Source organism: Psittacula echo, assembly GCF_963264785.1.
Source record: "Psittacula echo genome assembly, chromosome: 3".
Lineage (NCBI taxonomy): Eukaryota > Metazoa > Chordata > Aves > Psittaciformes > Psittacidae > Psittacula > Psittacula echo.
This window is the reverse complement of record NC_137736.1, coordinates 73050229-73069617: the sequence shown is the minus strand read 5'-3', so window position 1 is coordinate 73069617 and position 19389 is coordinate 73050229. Positions and strand designations below refer to the sequence as shown.

Genomic DNA, 19389 nt, shown 5'->3' with positions numbered 1-19389 from the left:
GACCTTAAAGCTCATCTAGTTCCAACCCCTGTGCCACCGGCAGGAACACTTTCCCCTAGACCACGTTGCTCAAAGCCCCATCCAACACTTCCAGGGATGGGGCAGCCGCAGCTTCTTGGGCAACCTGTTCCAGTGCCTCACCAGAATGCAGGAAGCATATTTGACTTTGTATCAAATATGCAAGTACCTGGGACTAGTCTCCTTATCTGCCTGCCTTTAAAATATGCTGCATTTTTTCATTTGGTCTTCCCAGAAAAGTTGAAGGTAGACTAGGCATCAAACCTGAACTGCATGGCAGGCCAGCAGTGTTTCCAGAGCATCTCTGAGGTGCACTGGGAGCGTTTTGCTGTAATGTTACACGCTTTGAGGTGTTCAGCTTGGGTAATTGTCAAAGTTGTGTTTTCTTTGCTCAGGACCACTTCTTCACCTCCGGTGTTGTGTTAAGAAAGAGTATATTAACATCAGATGTGAACTCAGCAAAGCCCCTTCAGAACAGTATCAGCTAATTCCATTTTAACACCTTTCTCTAGTGTACATCAAAGAGTTGGTTGATCTGTGCAACGGTTGAGCCATTTGAATTATGCAGTCAGTTCTAAAATTCCCAAATAATGTGATATTCAACCAACTATGTTTCTATAAACAAAAATCTGTTGCTGCAGAAGTATTAAGTGAAAGGATAAAAGCACTAAATGGAAAAGTTAGTGAAGTATCTTGTATATATACAAAACATGCCAAAAGGCACACAGTATACCCAGGAATTTAGTGAGAACATAATCACCTTTTTTGTGTTAAAGCAAAACTATGAATGACCTTACAGTTTCATTTAACTAACTTACTTCTCTGTGGTTATGCTTGAATCTCACTTTGAATGTTAACTCTAAACGGCTAACCTGTTTCTTCCCTTTATCCACTTTTTTCACCTATCATTGCATGACACGCAGGGTCAGTTTTGTGCATGACACCCGCTACCAGTATTGGTAGGTTCCCAATTTCTTTATTGATCTCTTTTTATACTGTATATGATGTATATTCACTTGTTCCAAAAATTCTAGGCAAGGATTAGCCACTGACTAGAATTAAAGGTTCGCTTGTCTTTTTGGTTGACTTTGCAGAGTGTCTAGCTTTGTAGATGAAAGCTGCAGTTTAGATGTGATATCACCTGCTATAACAACTACACTGCAAAAGCATAATACCATGAATTCCAGTCTGCTTTTCAGTTTTCAAAGTTTTATTTATATTTTATATTGTCTAGTACTATAAAATCAAAAGATACTGGAAAAAGCCAGCAAATTTCATCAGTGTTTTAAAGTTTCATAGTGGTGTGCCTATTTCTCCTTTTTGCTGTGTGTTAGAAAGTTTTATCAGCGTTTCCCAGAAATGCCTACTTTGATCCACAGAGGTTCTGTTGAAACCCATGATCTGAATCTCACTCCTTGAAATATATTTACAGCTTGGAATTAACATTTGGGGCATAAAAAATGGAAGTCCAGTGCAGTAGCCTGTAAGATTGAAAGCTAATCTTTCCTCCATAGCTCTATCCCAGTGATTTATATTTTCTGTGGGACAGATAAGCAGTTGAAATATCAAGCCTTTAAAACATCAAGTTAGTAATTCTTCCACAAATTCATTCTTAAAATGAGCAAAAGCAGCGACTTTCACCGAACGGACCTTGCTTTTCTAGATTGAAAAAAGTAGCATATAAATCGGGAAAATTATTATTATCCTTCTCCCGGTTTTTGCCTCAAAGCAGATGGTAATTTAACTCTGATAAAGACAAACAGTTTTGCAGTGGTAGTAGAAAAAAACACATAAATTGGATTATAAAGGAAGACAGCGAGTATTCATGTATGAAGATACATGAATTCATTTTTTAATTGTGCTTAAAAATTAAGATAAATATTTATCAGTTTTCTTCCCAGTGCAAACCACTGTGGGGTTTGTTTAGAACTGTAGTATGGAGTGCTTTATACTGATACTGGGAGAAAACAAATTGCCCATATAACAGTTCTTAGATAACGAGCTAGTTTGGTGGAGACCTCATTTGCACAAGTAATCTTCTTAGAGATAACACCCGCTGTTTCAGTGGTCCTTGCTCTTTTTTTTTCTGGGAATCGCCGATTGTGTTGACAGCCTTCCTTTAATTGTACTTGTAATAAGCTATTTTCCCTTTTTTTTTATTTCTCCGCCACGCTTTCTCGCTTTGCACTGTGATTGCATGCCATCTGCCGGTTTAACCCATGACGATGGCTTGCTGCTCTTGATATTCACCATGCCAAAAATACCACTTCTCTTACCATAATGCTGCACCCTCCTGTTCATTGCTTCCATGGTTCCCCTCCTGAAAGTACCCATGATGCACAACGCTACGGCCGCCACTGTCTCTGCAGCAACAACTCCTGCAACAAGTGTTCCCTTCGCCGCAACAGCCACAGCAAATCAGGTTTGCTCCTTTTAAAGCTTTCTTTCACAAGATCCCAAACTCTAAATGAGTGCTGAGATTTTTATTTTAATTTTTTTTTTTTTTTTTTTTTTTTTTTTAACAAAAAAAATTCTCCCGGAGAATTTTTTTTTTCTTTCTGTGTTTACCCCATCAAATTTTACTTTTTATTTTTAAGTCGTTTATAGCAAGTGTTTGTGGGCCAGGTTGCACTTATTTAGAGTTAACATTTGTTGCAAATAATGATGTAGCTGTGTTTTGTGTTGCGATGTTTGTACCTAATTATTGTGTAATTAACCCAGCTGGAGTTAGAATCACCATAGTACTGGACTACTTTCAGAAGTCTGTTATTAACTCCTAAGATCAAAAGGAAGATCATCGCAGGTTTATAATGTTCAGGTGTCTTAATGTAGCCTTCTCCATGTGGTGTGTGGAAGTGACTGACTTGCAAGCTTGAAAGCTGTCTAAAATCACAAGCAGGACAAGGCAGATGAAAAAAAAAAAAAAGAAACAATACTGAATGTTTTTTTGTAAATCAGTGATCAAAACAGTAAATGCTAGTGATCAAAACAGCACTCAAGATAGTTATGACTATGTCTGCTTTATGTTTGAAAGTATATCTTTAAGATGGGAGTTATATTTCCCTAAGGAAGAATGCTCTTACAAAGAACACCTAGAGTTATTGACAGAGGCGGGCTAGGGAAGATGATACCTTCCCCTTTTCTTACGTGTTTTGTTATGTTAATGGTAGTCTTCATTTTGGTAGGGTTTTCCCTTCCCTCCTGTAGGACCTAATTGCCAGACAAGAGTACCTATTTGCAGCTCAGAGTGTGTAGCTTTGACTCCTCCATTGGGGTTGTTGAGGTTCCCACCCCAATGTGCCCATCATCTGCTAGGAGAGGGGTTTGCACGGCAATCGAGTCGCTCTGGCTTTTCTGTTACTTTGCCACTGTGCTCCGGCACTTCCACCTGAGAACTGTTTTCCCTCAGGTTTCTAGAGGTCAGGCTGAGGAGGAAGCAAGCAGATTTGCTTGTCGAGGGAAAGCAAAGGGCTATGTTCCCATCTTCTTCCCTCGTGTTGCTCCTGCCCAGACCAACAAGCTGGTGCAGACTTGGTAGAAATGCTTGCCCCTTGATTTATTCTCTTCCACCTGCCAAGAAATTACAAAGAAATAAATGGAAATGTTTTGCTTAATAATATTGTACCAGTAGATTTTTTTTTTACTGTTGGTCCCAAAACTATGTAAGTATCCCATAGGAAAATAGAAGTTGCCTGAAGAGTTTATAATAATTTGGAAAAATATACTACCTCTGAAATACACCCTACTTCCTTAAAGAAACACAAACCAGTCCCTTTTCTCTATTTTTTTAAAGAGTTGTTTGCCAGCATTGTGGTGTTTGTGCTGCTAGCATTTTCATCAAGAGGGTTGTCATTTTGTGCGTTATTTTCTGCAAGCTAGCTTGTTTTAGTGAAAACCTACTTGGTACGAGGAGGGGAGTGCAGCAGGCAAATGTTGTGTTTCACTGTCCTTCCCACAGCAGTGTCTGCAGCAGCAAAGTGTTTGGTGGTATCAGTGCAGTTTTGTGTTCCCCAAGGGGCTTGAAGATGCCAATGGACTATGAGAAAAGGGGAGGGGGTCAGCTGGGGTCCCTCCTGAGCACGGGAATGCAGCCAGGGCAGCTCCACTGCCTGCACCTCTGAGCCCCAGAGGGGCTGGTTGTGGCTGGAGTAGAATAAATACCCATACACCTACAAAAGGACCACTAATCAGTCTTTGTTTTCTTTAGTTAATAGGAATACTTTCACACACATAACTAGTGCCACTGGGGAGATGTAGGTGTGCTTTCATGCACCTTCTCATCTGGCAGGATAGCAGGCGAAGCCCCTCCTTTCCCACTACAGATTTTGTTTGCATTGGAGGATTAGAGCATTTTGAATTTAACAGGAGTCGTGGAAAGTGTCCGTCTGTATTTATTTAGTTGCACATATCTCTGTGTGTGTATACACATAGCTCCATGCTGAAATTAAAGGATAATTTAACATGGGGATGGGTTTCCACTTGTTTAAAGTTCGACATCCTGTTCATCTGCTTTTCCTGAAGTCCATGTTAGGGCAGGATGAATTGCCCTGGAGGGTCCTGCCTCTTTCTCTTGCCTGCGGAAAGAGCGTATCTATGTAGCAAAGCTCTGCACCACTGCATGAGGAGGAGATGAGTCCCACCCTGGCAGCTTTTCTCGTTAGCTTCTGTAGTGTGTGCCATCCCTTTCTTTTTCTTCTCACTCCTGTCGTTGTATTAGTCATTGCAAATCTTTAAAAGCTACTGTAAAACTGTTTATTTGGAAGTAGTGAAAGTAGTAGTAGTCACTTCTTCTTTGTAAGAGGCAAGTGTCCAAGATTGCTATTTACAGCCTCGTAAAAGTTGGAGGCAAAGCTACAACGTTGGAAAAAGCCCCATAATTTTGTGGTCGTACCTATCAGTATCTCTTTAGCCCAAGAAACGCAGAAGGAACAGATAATTAACATGAGTTAAGACTTTATTCATGGTCATAATGTTCTTTCTTTTTGTCCTTTTGTATGGATTTAAACTCTCCTTTGTATTCAGAAAAGGACTTTTTTATTCCCATCTAAATTAAATGTCCTTTCTTGGCCTGTGCCACACTGCTTTACATATCTGTGGGATATGGTTTCCTCTTCCCAGTGTTTTTAATCAACCTGCAGCCTTCAGCCCATCCCATTTCAGCTCCTGCGGCTTCTTCTCACAGTGCCAGGCATGAAAATAAACTTGTAGCAGGGCTTAATAATTTAGCTCAATATCACTTGGCCTGGTACTCTGGCCTGAGGAAAGATTGCTGGACTTCCTTGGGTTGAGTGTGATGATGCCGATGCCCTTGAAGCACCAGCAGAAGGAGAAGTCAGCATCCCAAAAGATATGGAGTCTTGGCTGATGGCTAGAACAACCTAACAACCCTGTTAGGTCCAGTAAATTATTTAGTATGTGCTGTCAGCTTGTATCTTGAAAAAAGGTGAAGGATGTCTCATGTCTTCTGTATGTCCTTTCTTTCTAAAAATAACGTGAGTACCCAGCTCAGAATGTGCCTGCATTGACACACACGCACAGCCAGTCACACTTGCCCAGCAACTGTATGTGTTGTGTGAAGATTGTGTAGGGTTAAAGGCCATACCACAGTACATTTGTTCAGAGTGACACCAGTTAAGAATATATGGAAAATTGGAAGTCTTTTGCTTTTTTTGTCTTACAGAAGTTAGGTTTTAAAACCAAAGTAATTTTCTTGCGGTGTACATCAGAGGGGAGCAGAATCACTTTGGCTCAGTGCAGTGAAAACAAGATGGAGCAAAAGTGCTTTAGCAAACCCTACTTTCCGAATGCTTATTAAAGACTGCTTCAGTTGATGCAAGAGCTGGCGTCTTGTGAGAAGGTGTCCCCACTTCCTCTAGCTGCCAGGCTGTGATGGGAGAGGATAGAGGAAGGGAGTTGAGCTTGAGTTTTTCAGTGAAAGGAAGGTGGTCTTCCAAAGGTATGTGGTGAGTCTGGGAGCAGTGAGTCTGGGAGCATGACCAGTCAGAGGCAAGAGATCCTTCCCAATTTTCCTCTTTCCCCCTTCACAAGTGTTCCAGCCATTCCCAGCAGAATAGGGCTGGACACCATAGCTGCTTAACCTCGCTTCAGGGTTAGATCCCTAATGAACTTAAGTTCAGTTGTCGTCTGGGGATGCTGACAGCATTTTCTTGGAGGATGGAACCAGCAAAGTTCCAAGTCATGTGAAATAATGGTGGAAGCAGTGTCAGAGCATGCCTGTGGACAGTTTGGTCCTGGCTCCCTCTAGTGCACATATGTGTGGAGATGTGTGTAAAACATCTTATTTAAAATATTAATACAGTCATTGCCTGTCAATACATGCTTCAGAGATCTTTATCAAGGCTTTTAGTTATTATTCCTGCAGCTAGTGGTCTGGCAGTACTTGAGCAAGCAAGGAAGCTGTTACCTGCTCAGCTTCACTCACAGGTAGAATTCTTTAGGTTGGAAAAGACCCTTAAGATCATGGAGTCCAACTGTTAACCCAGCACTGCCCCGTGCACCACTAAACCATGTCCCAAAGTGCCACATCTCCATGTCTTTTAAATACCTCCAGGGATGGTGACTCCATCTCTTCCCCGGGCAGCCTGTTCCAATGATTGACAATCCTTTTGGGGAAGAAATTTTTCCTAATATTCAATCTGAACCTCCCCTGGCATAACTTGAGGCCTCAAGTTGCTCTCATGCTATTGCTTGTTACCTGGTAAAAGAGACTGACCCCCACCTCACTGCAACCTCCTTTCAGATAGTTGTAGAGGAACAGAGCAGTATTTATTGATTTTCTTTAAGCTGTGCACTGCTGTAATTTCAGGATGAAATCAAAGTCATAGATCTTAAGGAAAATCATTTTGGAAGATTGTTTCTCTTTATTTTATATATTCTTTATAAGGAAATACAGGATTAGAAACTTGGGGAAAAAATATATAGAACCCACTTGGAGCTGACGATGTGCATGTTAATTGAAGATGCAGAGAGCTGTGATTTCCTCTACCCCGCACTCCAAATATGGTTTAACAGAGGATCAGTGCCTGGGATATTCTATCATAACATTATATGAGAGGTGTTCTTCTGAATTCTGGGACTGAATTTCAATTTTGAATAATGCCAACACCTACCCAAAATTAAGCCACCGAAATGTTGGTGTCTGAGTATGTTTATGTATATGTATATCATGTATGTCTGTATGCAAGCTAGAAATTTAAGTGCCTGTTGTAGACTGTGAAGGTTATCAGCACAGTCAGATGGAGTCTAGAGAATAGTCTGGCTCAGAAAGTCACACAGGACCTGGTTCAGTTGCCTAAACATGTCTACTGACGATTAAGATTGTCCTAAGATAACCTTGGATGTCTGGGTTATCCAGGACATCTTAACAAGCTTGGCAGATGCAATACAGGACCTACAGACAAATCTGCATGCTTCTGAACTGGCACCTGGATGACAGGTAGTAACTTTGCTTGAAGATGTTATTTATTGACAACATTATTCTACTGGTTATATAACCTTTAACCAAGAGGGGAAAATGAAAAGGCAGATCCAGTAGAAAAATTGAACACTCATAGGCAGTGTCTGAAAAGAAATAGAAGATCAACAGGCTTTCTCATGCTAAGGCTCGTGATTATCTAGCACAGCTGTTTTAAATTATGCATCAGCATTACCACTAAATTAGGTGGCAGTTGCACAGATATTAATTATGAAGTCATTCAGTAGCCTTCAGTTTTGTCAAAATCTGCAAAAATACAATGAAGAGAAAATAAAAATAGTTATGTTACATTCGAGCGCCACAAACAAAAGGACTATTAAAATATTTGCTCTGGAATCCAAAAAGTAGTTAACAGAGCATAAAATACAAAACTACCAAATGTTTAATGGGGATGTGAGACGCTGAGTGTGACAGCTCCCTCAGGAGGGAGGGGAGCCAGATGTGCAGCAACAGAGCACCTCTCCTTGCCAAGGTGCCCACAGAGGCAGCCACCACTCCCAAAGAAGGCAGATTCTCCTTAGACTGCAATGTCATGTGGCACCTACTCAAGCTGATTTCTCCTTCTGCATAAAGTAGAAGTGCCAGTTGTTCCCTCTTGCAAATAGCGTCCCCAAAGAGGGCTTCCTCTCAGCCTACCCATATAACCCCGGGGAGCCTTCTGGCAGGGCAGAGGGCTGTCCTCCATGCTGCTGACAAGACTTCTTCTGTCTCCACGTTCTCTCTCTTCCTTGTGGAAGCCTGCTGAACTTGTAATTGGAGAGAACAGTAGCAATATACTGAGAAAATGAATTGGAAAATCTAGTAGTAGGAAACAGCCTTTTTGTTGGATAAAAGCAAGCTTTTGAGAAAGAAGGTGGGAAGGGGGAATTACTGTTATTTACATCTTTAGTGCCAGTATACAGCAAAGTTACAAATAAAAGCATATGCAAAATTCTTGTTAATGATTTGACAAGCTTTGATTGCCATTTGTAAGGGAATAGGGGAACAGGTGGAAAAACACTTCTGCTGTGAATGATAACTATTTAACCAATTTTTGTCTTTTGGGTTTTTTTTTTGACTGAAAGTTTTGGTCTAAAAATTCCATAACATCACAAGTTAAATACTTCTATATAAAATTCTGTTCTAGCAACATGAATCCAACATGAAAAAGTTAAAAAAAAAAAAATGGAAATGGAGGAACAGGTTCCTTTCTCAGCCACATTATTGCAGGAATGCTTGCAGAGAGCAAGCCCTGGGCGTAACAGTGTTGGGCATCTGGTGAGGGCATGTATGGTACCAGGCTGCTCCACATAGAGGTACCAGCAAGCCTTGGCATCTGGGATTCAGGACTGGATATCTCGCCTTGTACCTGCATCAAGCTGGAAAAATGAACCTAAACAATCCTTGATCATGAAGAGCCATTTCTCCAGAAAAGGTATTTTGAATAGCAAATTTAAATTGCTTGCTGCCTGTTTCATGCTGGACACCCAAGAATCACAAGTCTCACTCAATTCAGTAGTTATCTTTTCTGAAGACACTGAATGATATGTAAGTAGCTGTAACTTTCAGAATTAACAGTTTGCAGGCTCAAAAGGGAGCCTTAAAGCCCACAACACTTCTTAAGCAGTGTCAAGGAAATACCCTTTGAATTGCCTTGAAACAACTGATGTTACAAAATACATGGCAAAACTTTGTTTTTGTTAACTGCGAGGCAGCAAAGATAAACAACCCAAAAGGTTACCCTGGGAAATGTAAAGGAATTCACATGCAAACTTTAACCAAACGTTCATTTTACTTCTAGTAATATTTTTGGTCTCTTAAGATAGCACGTTGCTTCTGTGTAGATGAGGAAGACTTCTGGCAGGCTTGCATAAGAGTTTTAGATCACATGCTCATATACAAGAAGCCAGTGGGAAGAAATGGGAAGAAGCCTGTTTAGGGTAGCTTTTCGGAAATTCTCCCCTCACACACTGCTGCCCCTGTAAAGACTGAAACATGAGTTCCTTTGGTAGCCTGCTAGATGGCAGTATCACATAACGAGAAGTAAGCAAAGGCAAACACTTCTTTTGAATAACAAAAATCGAGATATATTTCTCTTTCCTGTTATAGACAATTTTACCATTCATATCATTGAAATTAAAAAAAAATCGTTTTTTTGTTTGATGTGGTAACTTCTTACTGTGCTCTTGCTTTCAATTATTCAACAAACCATACTTTGACAAGTTGAGTAGAAGTCTTTTGGGACATATATTTATTACTTAAACATAGGAATGTTTTCCTGAGGTCAGCTCATTTTGTAGGCATTTGGGGAAAACCGAGTTGGCTTCATTGTGCTTAGCATATACACACAGCTCATGCGAGTCTGGGTTTTTCCATCGTAAAATTTTAACAACATAGTGTAGTGCAGAGCTCCAGATGTACTTGTCTGGAATTCTGTTCTTTGAAATAACTGCGTCTGGACATCTCTAGCTTCTCCAACTATTTTCCCTTGAATTAAAGGAATATCATATTTTTATCTCAGTGTGTGATGGGGCTGTTCACTCTGGAGAAGAGAAGGTTGCATGGAGGCCTCATAACAGCCTTCCAGTATCTGAAGAGGGCCTGTAAGAATAATGGGGAGGGACTCTTCATTAGGGACTGTAGTGACAGGACAAGGGGTAACGGGTTCAAACTTAAACAGGGGAAGTTCAGGTTAGATATAAGGAGGAAGTTCTTTACTGTGAGGGTGGTGAGGCACTGGAATGGGTTGCCCAAGGAAGCTGTGAATGCTCCATCCCTGGCGGTGTTCAAGGCCAGGTTGGACAGAGCCTTGGGTGGCATGGTTTAGTGTGGGGTGTCCCTGCCCATGGCAGGGGGGCTGGAACTTGATGATCTTAAGGTCATTTCCAACCCTAACTATTCTATGATTCTATGATATATTGCCTGCCAGAAATGCCAGTCTTTGGCTTTGAGTGTGCAGGAAGCTGCCCATGTAACCATAGTGGAAACATCTATTTATTTATTTGTCTGTTTCTTGTACCTGTCGTGACTTCTGGCTTGAGGCAGAGATTTAGTAACTTTGACTGACTTCATTTTTGGTGTAATATTATCTGCAGTGGCTCACAGTGGTATGTATGTCTCTCTATGCGGGAGCATTCGGATAAGAAAATTCAGGAAATGGTAAGCAGGCAAAAGTCAGGAACATTAAGATTTCCTCAGAGAAGTTATAAGCATAGTGAGTTTTATACAACTGACACAGTGATGTCTGATGAGTAACCTTGATGAGCATAAATTTGGTAGCTTTCTGTGTTTAAGTTCTGGCTGTTACAGTGGACCACCTCTTGCTTGGAAGAGAGTCTGAACTGGAGCAGCAGGTTTTGGAAGCGTAGTGGCACCCTCGTCTTGTTCAATTTGAGCATGCATGATGTGTAAGAGGAAAATACAAAGCAGGGCATGTTAAAAGAAAAAACAATGCTAGGTGAAGACACCTAAGAAAATGCAGATTTGGAGGAGTAGTACCTCTGCAAGGGGAATATGGGCACTTTCACAGATAATACAGGTTTGGTCTTTCAGTCCTTTGTGCTCTCAGTTCCTCTGCGTATGTCTATTCTGGCAGTTTCTAAAACTCAAGAAGAGAGTGAAAATGACCTGAAAGTAGGACGTGAAAAACACAGATGATTGCAATAGCTCTGACCTGCTGAAAGGTAAAACTGAATGGCTGTTCAAAACAGTCACTGTACGGGCGCTCCTAAAATACTACACAGTAGTATTTCAGTCATTTCTGTGTAGTCTGTCTGCTGCGTGTGCAATTAGTTAAAAATAGATTTGGGTAGAATATGTTAGAGTATATTAGGATCAATTTTTAGTACTGCATTATTTATTACTTTAAAGAAGAATAAATAAAGTCATGCTTTCATTTTTAATACAACTAGTCCTATTTCTTCAGAGTGAGTAAATACATATTAAATTGAACTTAAGTATTGCACATTATTGCTTGAATAAATACCTACTGAAGCTCATAAGCATGCTAAGGAGTTGGCAGCACAAGTGGCTTTGGATTTTCTTTCAGGACCTTGTGAATATTAAATTAGAATGATGCTCTTGAACCCTTGAGCCTTTGAGATCCCATAGTTGCCTTGATCTTTTCTTTAGATCATCATGAAGAGCTGGATTCAGACATGGTCTTTGTCAGCTTTGTGACACCTTGATGGCCAACAGCCTGGCCCTGATAGAGTGAAAATGTGCCAGCAGATGTGTCCACTTCAGCATGGACATCTGACACTCAGCCATTTACAGAGGCATAATATCAACACATGGGACAGGCAGAACTGAGCACACTCAGATTTAGGGGAGAAAAGAGAATGGAGCAGGGCACCAGAATTACCATGTCAAGGGATGGGCTATGAGAAAGCTAAGCAAATAGGACCTCCAGCCTTTAGAAACCTGATGCCATTGTATTAGTCACTGTATGGGCAGGCAACCAAGGAGATCGTCTGTGGCCTAGACGTCTCACCTTTATGTACAATTCAGAGGTCACCTTATTGATGAATGCAGTAGACATATTTGGGATACATCAGGTTAATGGAGAAGCAATCAGATAAAAATCCTCCTTCACCCCTGAATTGGGGAGAAGTTAGTGAAGTTAGTGAGAAAAATGAAGAATGTTTACATTAAATCATAATATGCTGGAAATAAGAATGAGATTTCTGGCCATTGAGAGAAGGAGTAACAAAGAAACCAGCGACACAAAGTGGAGCTCAGTGTGTTTATGAAAAGCAGTGAAGTGTTAAGCACTGACAGCAGGGGTAACAAATTGCTTTCAGCAGCTACCTTCAACCCTATTAGTAGTTCTTTTAGGTTTTGTTTGCAGATCCATTTATTCAGGTTTTTTTTTATTCATCTTTCAGAAAGATGCTAGATTTGACACTTGTTTTACAGGAGTGCAGACTGGTGACCATAGATTTTGAAAGTGGAAAGGGACAGATGAGTGAGGAGTCAGGCCTGAGGTTAGATGAGTGCATGAATGTGCAAATGTATGTAGTAAAGACAAGGAAGGGAGGCTCTTGTGGCAGTGACAATGCCTGCAATGTAGTGCAGACAGTAGGTCAGGAAGGAAGTTCCAGTGGGAGATTACAAGAGAGGGGGCAGGACAACAGCTAAGGTGCGAGAGATGAGGCATGTGTACCCAAGCACCTTTCCACCCTGAGCACTGGGAGCAGGCAGGCTGCTTCTTATGTAAGCAAGAGTTGGAGCCGGCTCAGCTGTTGGCCAGTTGAGGACAGGGCAAATCCCATCCCTTGGGGAATGTCAGTGGGAGACTGGAAGCTCAGGTTGGTGCTGCGTGAAGGTGCTGATGCTGAGGCTATGGAGAAATAGGAGGTGAAAAAGTCCATCTGTAAGGCTATGTAATAATTAAGTAAGACCAAGCATAACTGATATGATAGCAATTACCCTCAGTAAACATCTGAATATTTACTCATCCTTTCCCACTTTTGATTAAAAAAAAATAAATAGAAGACTGATTTATTTGAAAGAATAAGGCACATGCCACAAAAGAGCATTCTGAGAGAAAATGGAAAATAAAGAGTTGGAGGCATTTCCCAAAGGCACAGGGAAATATAAATAGTCTTGGGTTTCATGTCAAAGGGAAGAAATACTTGGTGTTAGCTTTATTTTTAGAAAGCGGGAGAAGTTATGAGACAGCCTGATATGAGCCGGCTGTCTGAAAATATCTGTCATTTTCAGTGTATACCCTAGATATATCTGACCAGTCTGCTACTCTGTGAAAAACATGAAAATAGAAAGTGTCACTGTGGAAAGATTCATCTGCCCCGACATAGGTGGCTAAAAGTTAGATACCTCGGTGTGAACTGTTCGCTGCAGATGGTTGTATCTGGTGGAGGGGAAGAGAGCACCATGAGCTGATAATCTGTCTCATGCAAAATAAGTTGCGTGAGGTAGGCTAGGAAGATGTAAAATAGGGTGACCAGCTGAGGTGTACACATCTGAAATCATCTGAGATGAATCTTGTCTAAACCCCTATGACTACATTGCTCTTAAAATGAAAGGCTGAGCAGCCTAAAATGTGTAATACACGTGAGTTCATTTTGGAGGGATAAGTGTTTCGCCGTGTGGGGGTCAAGTACGATCTCAGTGCTCCCTTAAAATGTATTAACGCTGATAGAGCAAAATGTAACTGAGATAAGTTATTTCTAAACTTCCAGAAGAGAAACATGTCAGGGGTAGATGCAAAGTCATGTTTTCCAGCTGATCCACTGTGACAGGTCTTTAGTTGAACAAGAGTTCATGTGCACTGAATTTTTGCAGAATGGTGGATTTCCTGTATTCATCATTGTATTATAAATCCGAAACTGGAAACAGAATTTAAGACAGAGAGAATAAAGAAGCTTCATGAGTTGTAGCTTCAAAATAGAAAACCTTAAGCCAGAGAGTATTCTTGAAATTCTTAGTTCACAGTCGTGATTCTAGGTAATCTGGTTAAATCTGTGAACTGTATCAAGTAAAGCAGTGCACATAGTAATGTGGGTGACAGAAAAAGAGTTCACAAAAGTGGAATTTCCACGTTAATTTAAAAGAGATTCTCAATTTTTCTTTTTAAGTCTTTAGACAATAACTGGTTGCAGCCGCCTTTGCTGGGTCTGAGGAAATCCCAGGCTGATGTCACTTTGTCTGCTGTGTGCCATGGGTCAGTAGTTTAGTGAGAAGCTGAAACAATGGGCAGTATCATCTCTCTTGGTTGTCATTCCCACAGACGACACTGCAGAACTGATCACCCTCAGAAGCAATCCTGGCTGAATTTAGGGATGGGGCCTTAATGACCACTGTGGTCATTCAGAGGTCCTGAGGGTAAAGAGCCATGCTCTTATAGAAAAGAGAGAAAGTCTTGGAATCTGGGAGCTGAAAATGTCACCCCTAAAGAGCTGAAAATTCAGAAGAGCAAATGCTTCTTGGCAATTAGAAAGTAGTTTGCAGAAATAGGTTTGCTCTATATGTTACCGGTTTCAGTGAGGTCTAGTGACTAGCACTGGCACAATTTTAGTGATTTTAGTCTAAAGGGTAGCCAGCTTTCTGGCACTTTGAACAGGTACCAGACAAGAAGGCAATGGAGAAGGTATCCTATGTCTGTGATAGCCTTGAAAAAATGCCCTGTACTGTCATTACATCTGTGCATTTCAGCTGTAAGTGCCAAGCCATTCCTCTTATGCTAGAAATAGTGTTCTTATTAGCTCTCTTACTACAGCAGCAGAAGGTATGTTTTCTGGCATGTCTGTATCCACACCTGTGGATCTTATTCATATACAGAATGAGAAAATGCTTTCCCATGTTTGACCTCATGTTTCAGTTTTTTTATGTGTATATATACTATGGTAAAGATGTCAATACATTATATCAAGTTGCTGTGAAGTATAATGATATAATAGAACCCCTGCAAATATGAGAAGTCATATATTTGAGATATAGTTCTTCACACAGGAGTGAACATGAAGGATGTTGGACCTATTTACAAGTAACGAGGTTGCGCAAACTCTGTAGGAAGTGTTTGCGGTAATGTTCCTTCGTTGGTATGTTCTGCACAGCTTCTTTTTCAGCATGCAGGCAAGCAATGGAGCAATTAGCAGTGATGCAGACTCAGATAGCCTCCATCTTCCATCACAGTTTATTACTTCTTTTGTAGATTAAACAGAAGAGGTTCACAGTGTGTTTTCCATGTAAAGTAGCTCAGCATTTTATGTTTCTTTGTCAGACACAGTGAAAAAAACAGTTGCAGAAGCTGATACATGTGTATGGCAGAGTTGTGATATCTTTTGAGAAATAGGGTGTGAACATATAATTAAAGACTACAGGATACGTTTAACACTTTGTGGCTAAGGTTAAAAAAACACGCAGCTCCTCATTTCTGCATCTTCCCACTGGAGAGGCTTGCTCTGAAGGAGAGACTTTAGGTTTCTTTCCTAGGAGGCCTCCTACGTGCACTAGAAATAGCTGGGGTGCAACATGCCCTAGTTACATCCCCTGCACGAGCGGCGGTGAGGACGATGTGGTGGGAGCAAGCCAGCTCCGTAGCCACTGTCAGTACAAGAAGCATGGTGGGGAGAGCTCCAGCTGCTCCTCCTGCACCCACAGCCACGTAAACAGGACGTGCTTGTGCACAAAAGGAAAGTGTTTACATTGTCTTCACTGCTTCCTGAGTTTCAAGAGGAGGGGAGAAATGGTAGGAATAGACACAGGGCAGTGGAAGTCCTTACCTGGGCTCCACCACTTGCCAGAGGACGGCACAGAAGCAGTCCCTGCTCTTTCGCGCTGCCCAGGGACCCTTCATCCTGCCTGGCATGCTGCAGGGTGAGTTGCACTTGGGTTAATGCAAGTGCCAGGCATGGTCCTACCCTTTTCCCAAGAAACAGCCTGAGATGAGGCCCTCTGCCTTCTCTGTCACACATTTTGGGGGAATTGGGAGCATGGGGCTGTTTGACCTTTAAGACATCTTGACATAAGGGGCAGTAATCTGTCCAAGGAGGTGATTCTGCCCCTCCGCTGTGCTCTGGTGATACCTCACCTGGAGTACTGCGTCCAGCTCTGGAGTCAGTACAGGAAAGATACAGACCTGTTGGAGAGGGTCCAGAGAAGGGCCACAAAGATGATCAGAGGAATGGAGCACCTCTCCTATGAGGAAAGGCTGAAAGAGTTGGGGTTGTTCAGCATGGAGAAGGCTCCAGGGAGACCTTATTGTGATGTTTCACTTCTTAAATGGGGCCTGTAAGAAAGATGAGGAGAGACTCTTTAGCAGGGCCTGTTGCACTAGGATGAGGGGTGATGGTTTTAAACTAAAAGAGGGGAGATTCAGGCTGGATGTGAAGAAGAAATGTTTTACAGTGAGGGTGGTAAAACACTGCCACAGGTTGCCCAGAGAGGTGGTGGATGAACCATCCCTGGAGACATTCAAGGCCAGGCTGGATGTGGTTCTGGGCAACCTGATCTACTTGAAGATGTCCCTGCTCATTGCAGGAGGGTTGCACTAGATGAGTTTTGAAGGTTCCTTTCAACCCAAACTATTCTGTGATTCTAGTCTGTCTACCTGTACAGGGAGAAAATGCCTATCGGAAAATGCAAGTTTATCCCCTCAAAAGTTGACAGATGATGTAGGCAGCTGCAGTGTCTGAAATTCTGGGGTTTTTACACCAAGTAGATTTCAGGTTGTGTCCCATTAACGCAGACCTTAGGATTCCTTAAATACACTTGTGTGATTATAGCTAACCTATTATAGCTAAAGCTGCTTTATTAATTACATTGCCATGTTGGGTTGTAACATGCTAAAAATATCAATGCTGATAATCTCGGTAACTTCTTACTTTCAGCACGGCTACGTTCTTTGTACATGCTGTCACATCACCGTGCTGTAAATGCACCAGGGTTATCACAGGCAGGGCTTTATTATTCCAGCAAAGCTATTTCTTTGTTATTTCAATAGGAAACAGAAGATAGGCGATAAGCTAACAAACTCACAATGGGTGGAAGTTCATTAAAAATATATGTCCTTGTTGTATGCATGATGTATTTAGAAGTTAAGCCCTCCGGAGCAGGAGGTGTTTGTACAGTGCCACTACAATGGGGCCTCGTGTGTCACCAGATTGGCAGTGCTGATGGTAATCAAAGCTGACTCTTTGGCATGCTGGCAAGTTAGGTGGGGTCAGGGAGCTGGTAGCTGTGTACAGTTCTGATTGTGAGGTATGTGTGAGGTGGCTGAGCAGGGGGCTAGAACAAGCACCTTCCACACAAGGCGACCATGTTTCTTTTTGGCAAGCTGTATGTCAGAGGTAGTATGTTGCTGCAGTTACTTTCAAATCACCTTTTTTTTTTGTCTTTTAAAATAAATATTGCATTAAGCTGCGGTCTAGCTTTGTAATACACAAGTAGGTCAAAGTGCTGTCACAACTGCCTTGTATACCACCTACAAACACAGCTTAAAAATATGTCGAGTGCCAAATTAAACAGGAAGAGCAAGGGATGCACTCTAATTCCTCAACTTGTGCTTAAGTCTGGAGCACAGTTTAGCAGTAGTGTGATAGAAAGAGCATCGTACCTCTGGCTTTTGACATCACTTTCACCATTCAAATGTGGTGGAAACCTGGACTGTTTTCCAGTGCTGTGAGCAGGTTGAGTCAGTTGCCAGGCGCATTGTGCATTTAACCTTCACGGTATTGGAGGCACAGAGTTTGCATCTGTAAAGTGGTTGCTTCACTCTCAGTTTCAGATGCTGTGAAGATAAACCAGCACAGTTAGTGCACACAGGTACCACTATCATCATCCCCCTGGATCCCCTGACATAAGGAAGTGTGAAAAAACCTCTCAAGTTCGCTGACCTGCAGATAATTTTTTTAGGAAATAAGCAGCTGTAAAAGTGCATTGAAAAGACACTTCAGCTTCTTGAAAACACCCAGCCCAGACATCTTTTTTGCTTGTTAGTGGCATTTTCCCTGGCATCCACTGTTTCCCCTGGTCATTCCTGCCTTTGTGGGAGCAGGGTGGAGCTGGGGATTTGCAGCAGGTACCAATGTGCTTTTGAGCTTCCTCGGGAGGTGCAGGGCTGCTTGCCCCTCCACTGACAGCTGGGGCACTTGGGGGTGCACACCCCATCTACAGCCAGCCCCTTCCCTTATGGCTTTGATGCCATCTCTAGTATTTTGATACACAAAATTCCCTCTTTGTGTGCTCTCATGCACATGGGGAGGTGTGTGTGGGAGAAAGACGACTAGGTTTGTGAAGCCCAAATGTCTCTCAGGCAGTGTGAGGATACGGGATGCTGTCCCGTTTGGGATGCTGTCTGAAATAAGCTGCACCCAAGCTTAGTTAGTCCAGCGCTGGCCATCTGGGTGAACTGCTCTCCCCACATCACCTAAAAGTGCGATCATGCTTTCCTTTCTCTTAACAGATAATCCTGAAATAGCCAGCAGGAATGGAACAGAGTGTCACGAAGCCTCCCTGCGGACGGCCAAGCACGGCTACTGTACATACTACCCCGTCTCCTCCTCTCTAGAGTTGCCACAAACTGCATGCTAAGTCAAGAATTTGTTCTTATGGACAAATCACAAACTCAAAAAAGCTAGTGCTGCTATGTCATATATGAATATTAAATATGGTATGCTTACTATACTCCAACCTAAAATAGTTAACTACCTGATACCAGCTGTGATGTTTCAAGACATAAAGGGTAACATTTAGTTTTAAAGATTTTCTAAGCATAGTTTAATTCTTGCAAATACTGTCTTTTCTCCATAACTATACTTAATGGAAATGGTCCAGTTAGTCTCGCGAGATTCAGTGTTTATGAATCTTTCGAGTTCAGCAATAATTAAGTTGCATTGGCTGAAAACTAATCCCAGTTGCAGGTTTAATTTTCACCCAAACTACAGGTGGGGTTTTCCTTCTCACTTAAAAAAAACCCTCTTGGTTTTGCTCCCCCAGCAAGTCGATTCCAAGACAGAGGAAGTGAAACGCAGCCCAGTGTCCTGCACATCACCCTGCCAATCTGAGTATCTTTAGCCAGAAGCCCAAAGTAAAGCACAATTTCGATGCACATGGTTGGTGTTTGACTTGTATGGAGAAGTTGCATTTGAATCATAGCAGAATAGCAGAAGAAAATTTAAAAATTTGCACAGTATGAACTTCATACCCGTTTCAATCCCCAAAAGAACAAAGTCTTGAGAATATTATTTTACGAGTATATTTATAATGTTTTTAAAAGAGACTTTGCAGAAGTGCCTAAATTTTGTCACATCAGACTTGATGAAAGTGAGCCTGATGCCAACAGTCAAATGTCACCAGAAGCGAATAATCTGTCAAACTCATAGTCAGGTTAACCAAAAAGATCCGAGCTGTTACGAAGTAACTTGTAGAAGTGT

At 41.7% G+C, this 19389-nt stretch overlaps 1 protein-coding gene across 30 annotated transcripts in view; it reads left to right on the top strand.

Moving 5' to 3' along the window:
- Window positions 1-18547, top strand: part of MBNL2 (muscleblind like splicing regulator 2) — a gene marked incomplete at its 3' end in the record, with an annotated part of 70680 nt that extends 52133 nt beyond the window's left edge. For 12 of the 30 annotated variants that reach the window (XM_080613318.1, XM_080613316.1, XM_080613311.1 and 9 more), the window contains 2 exons: window positions 942-977; window positions 2346-2970. In XM_080613318.1, coding sequence (XP_080469444.1) covers window positions 942-977; window positions 2346-2455 — 146 coding nt within the window. Of the gene's footprint in view, window positions 1-941; window positions 978-2345; window positions 2971-18419 lie in introns of those variants that run through there. The other 18 variants (XM_080613317.1, XM_080613306.1, XM_080613315.1 and 15 more) reach the window with 4 other exon arrangements.
- Window positions 18548-19389: the final 842 nt, after the last annotated feature.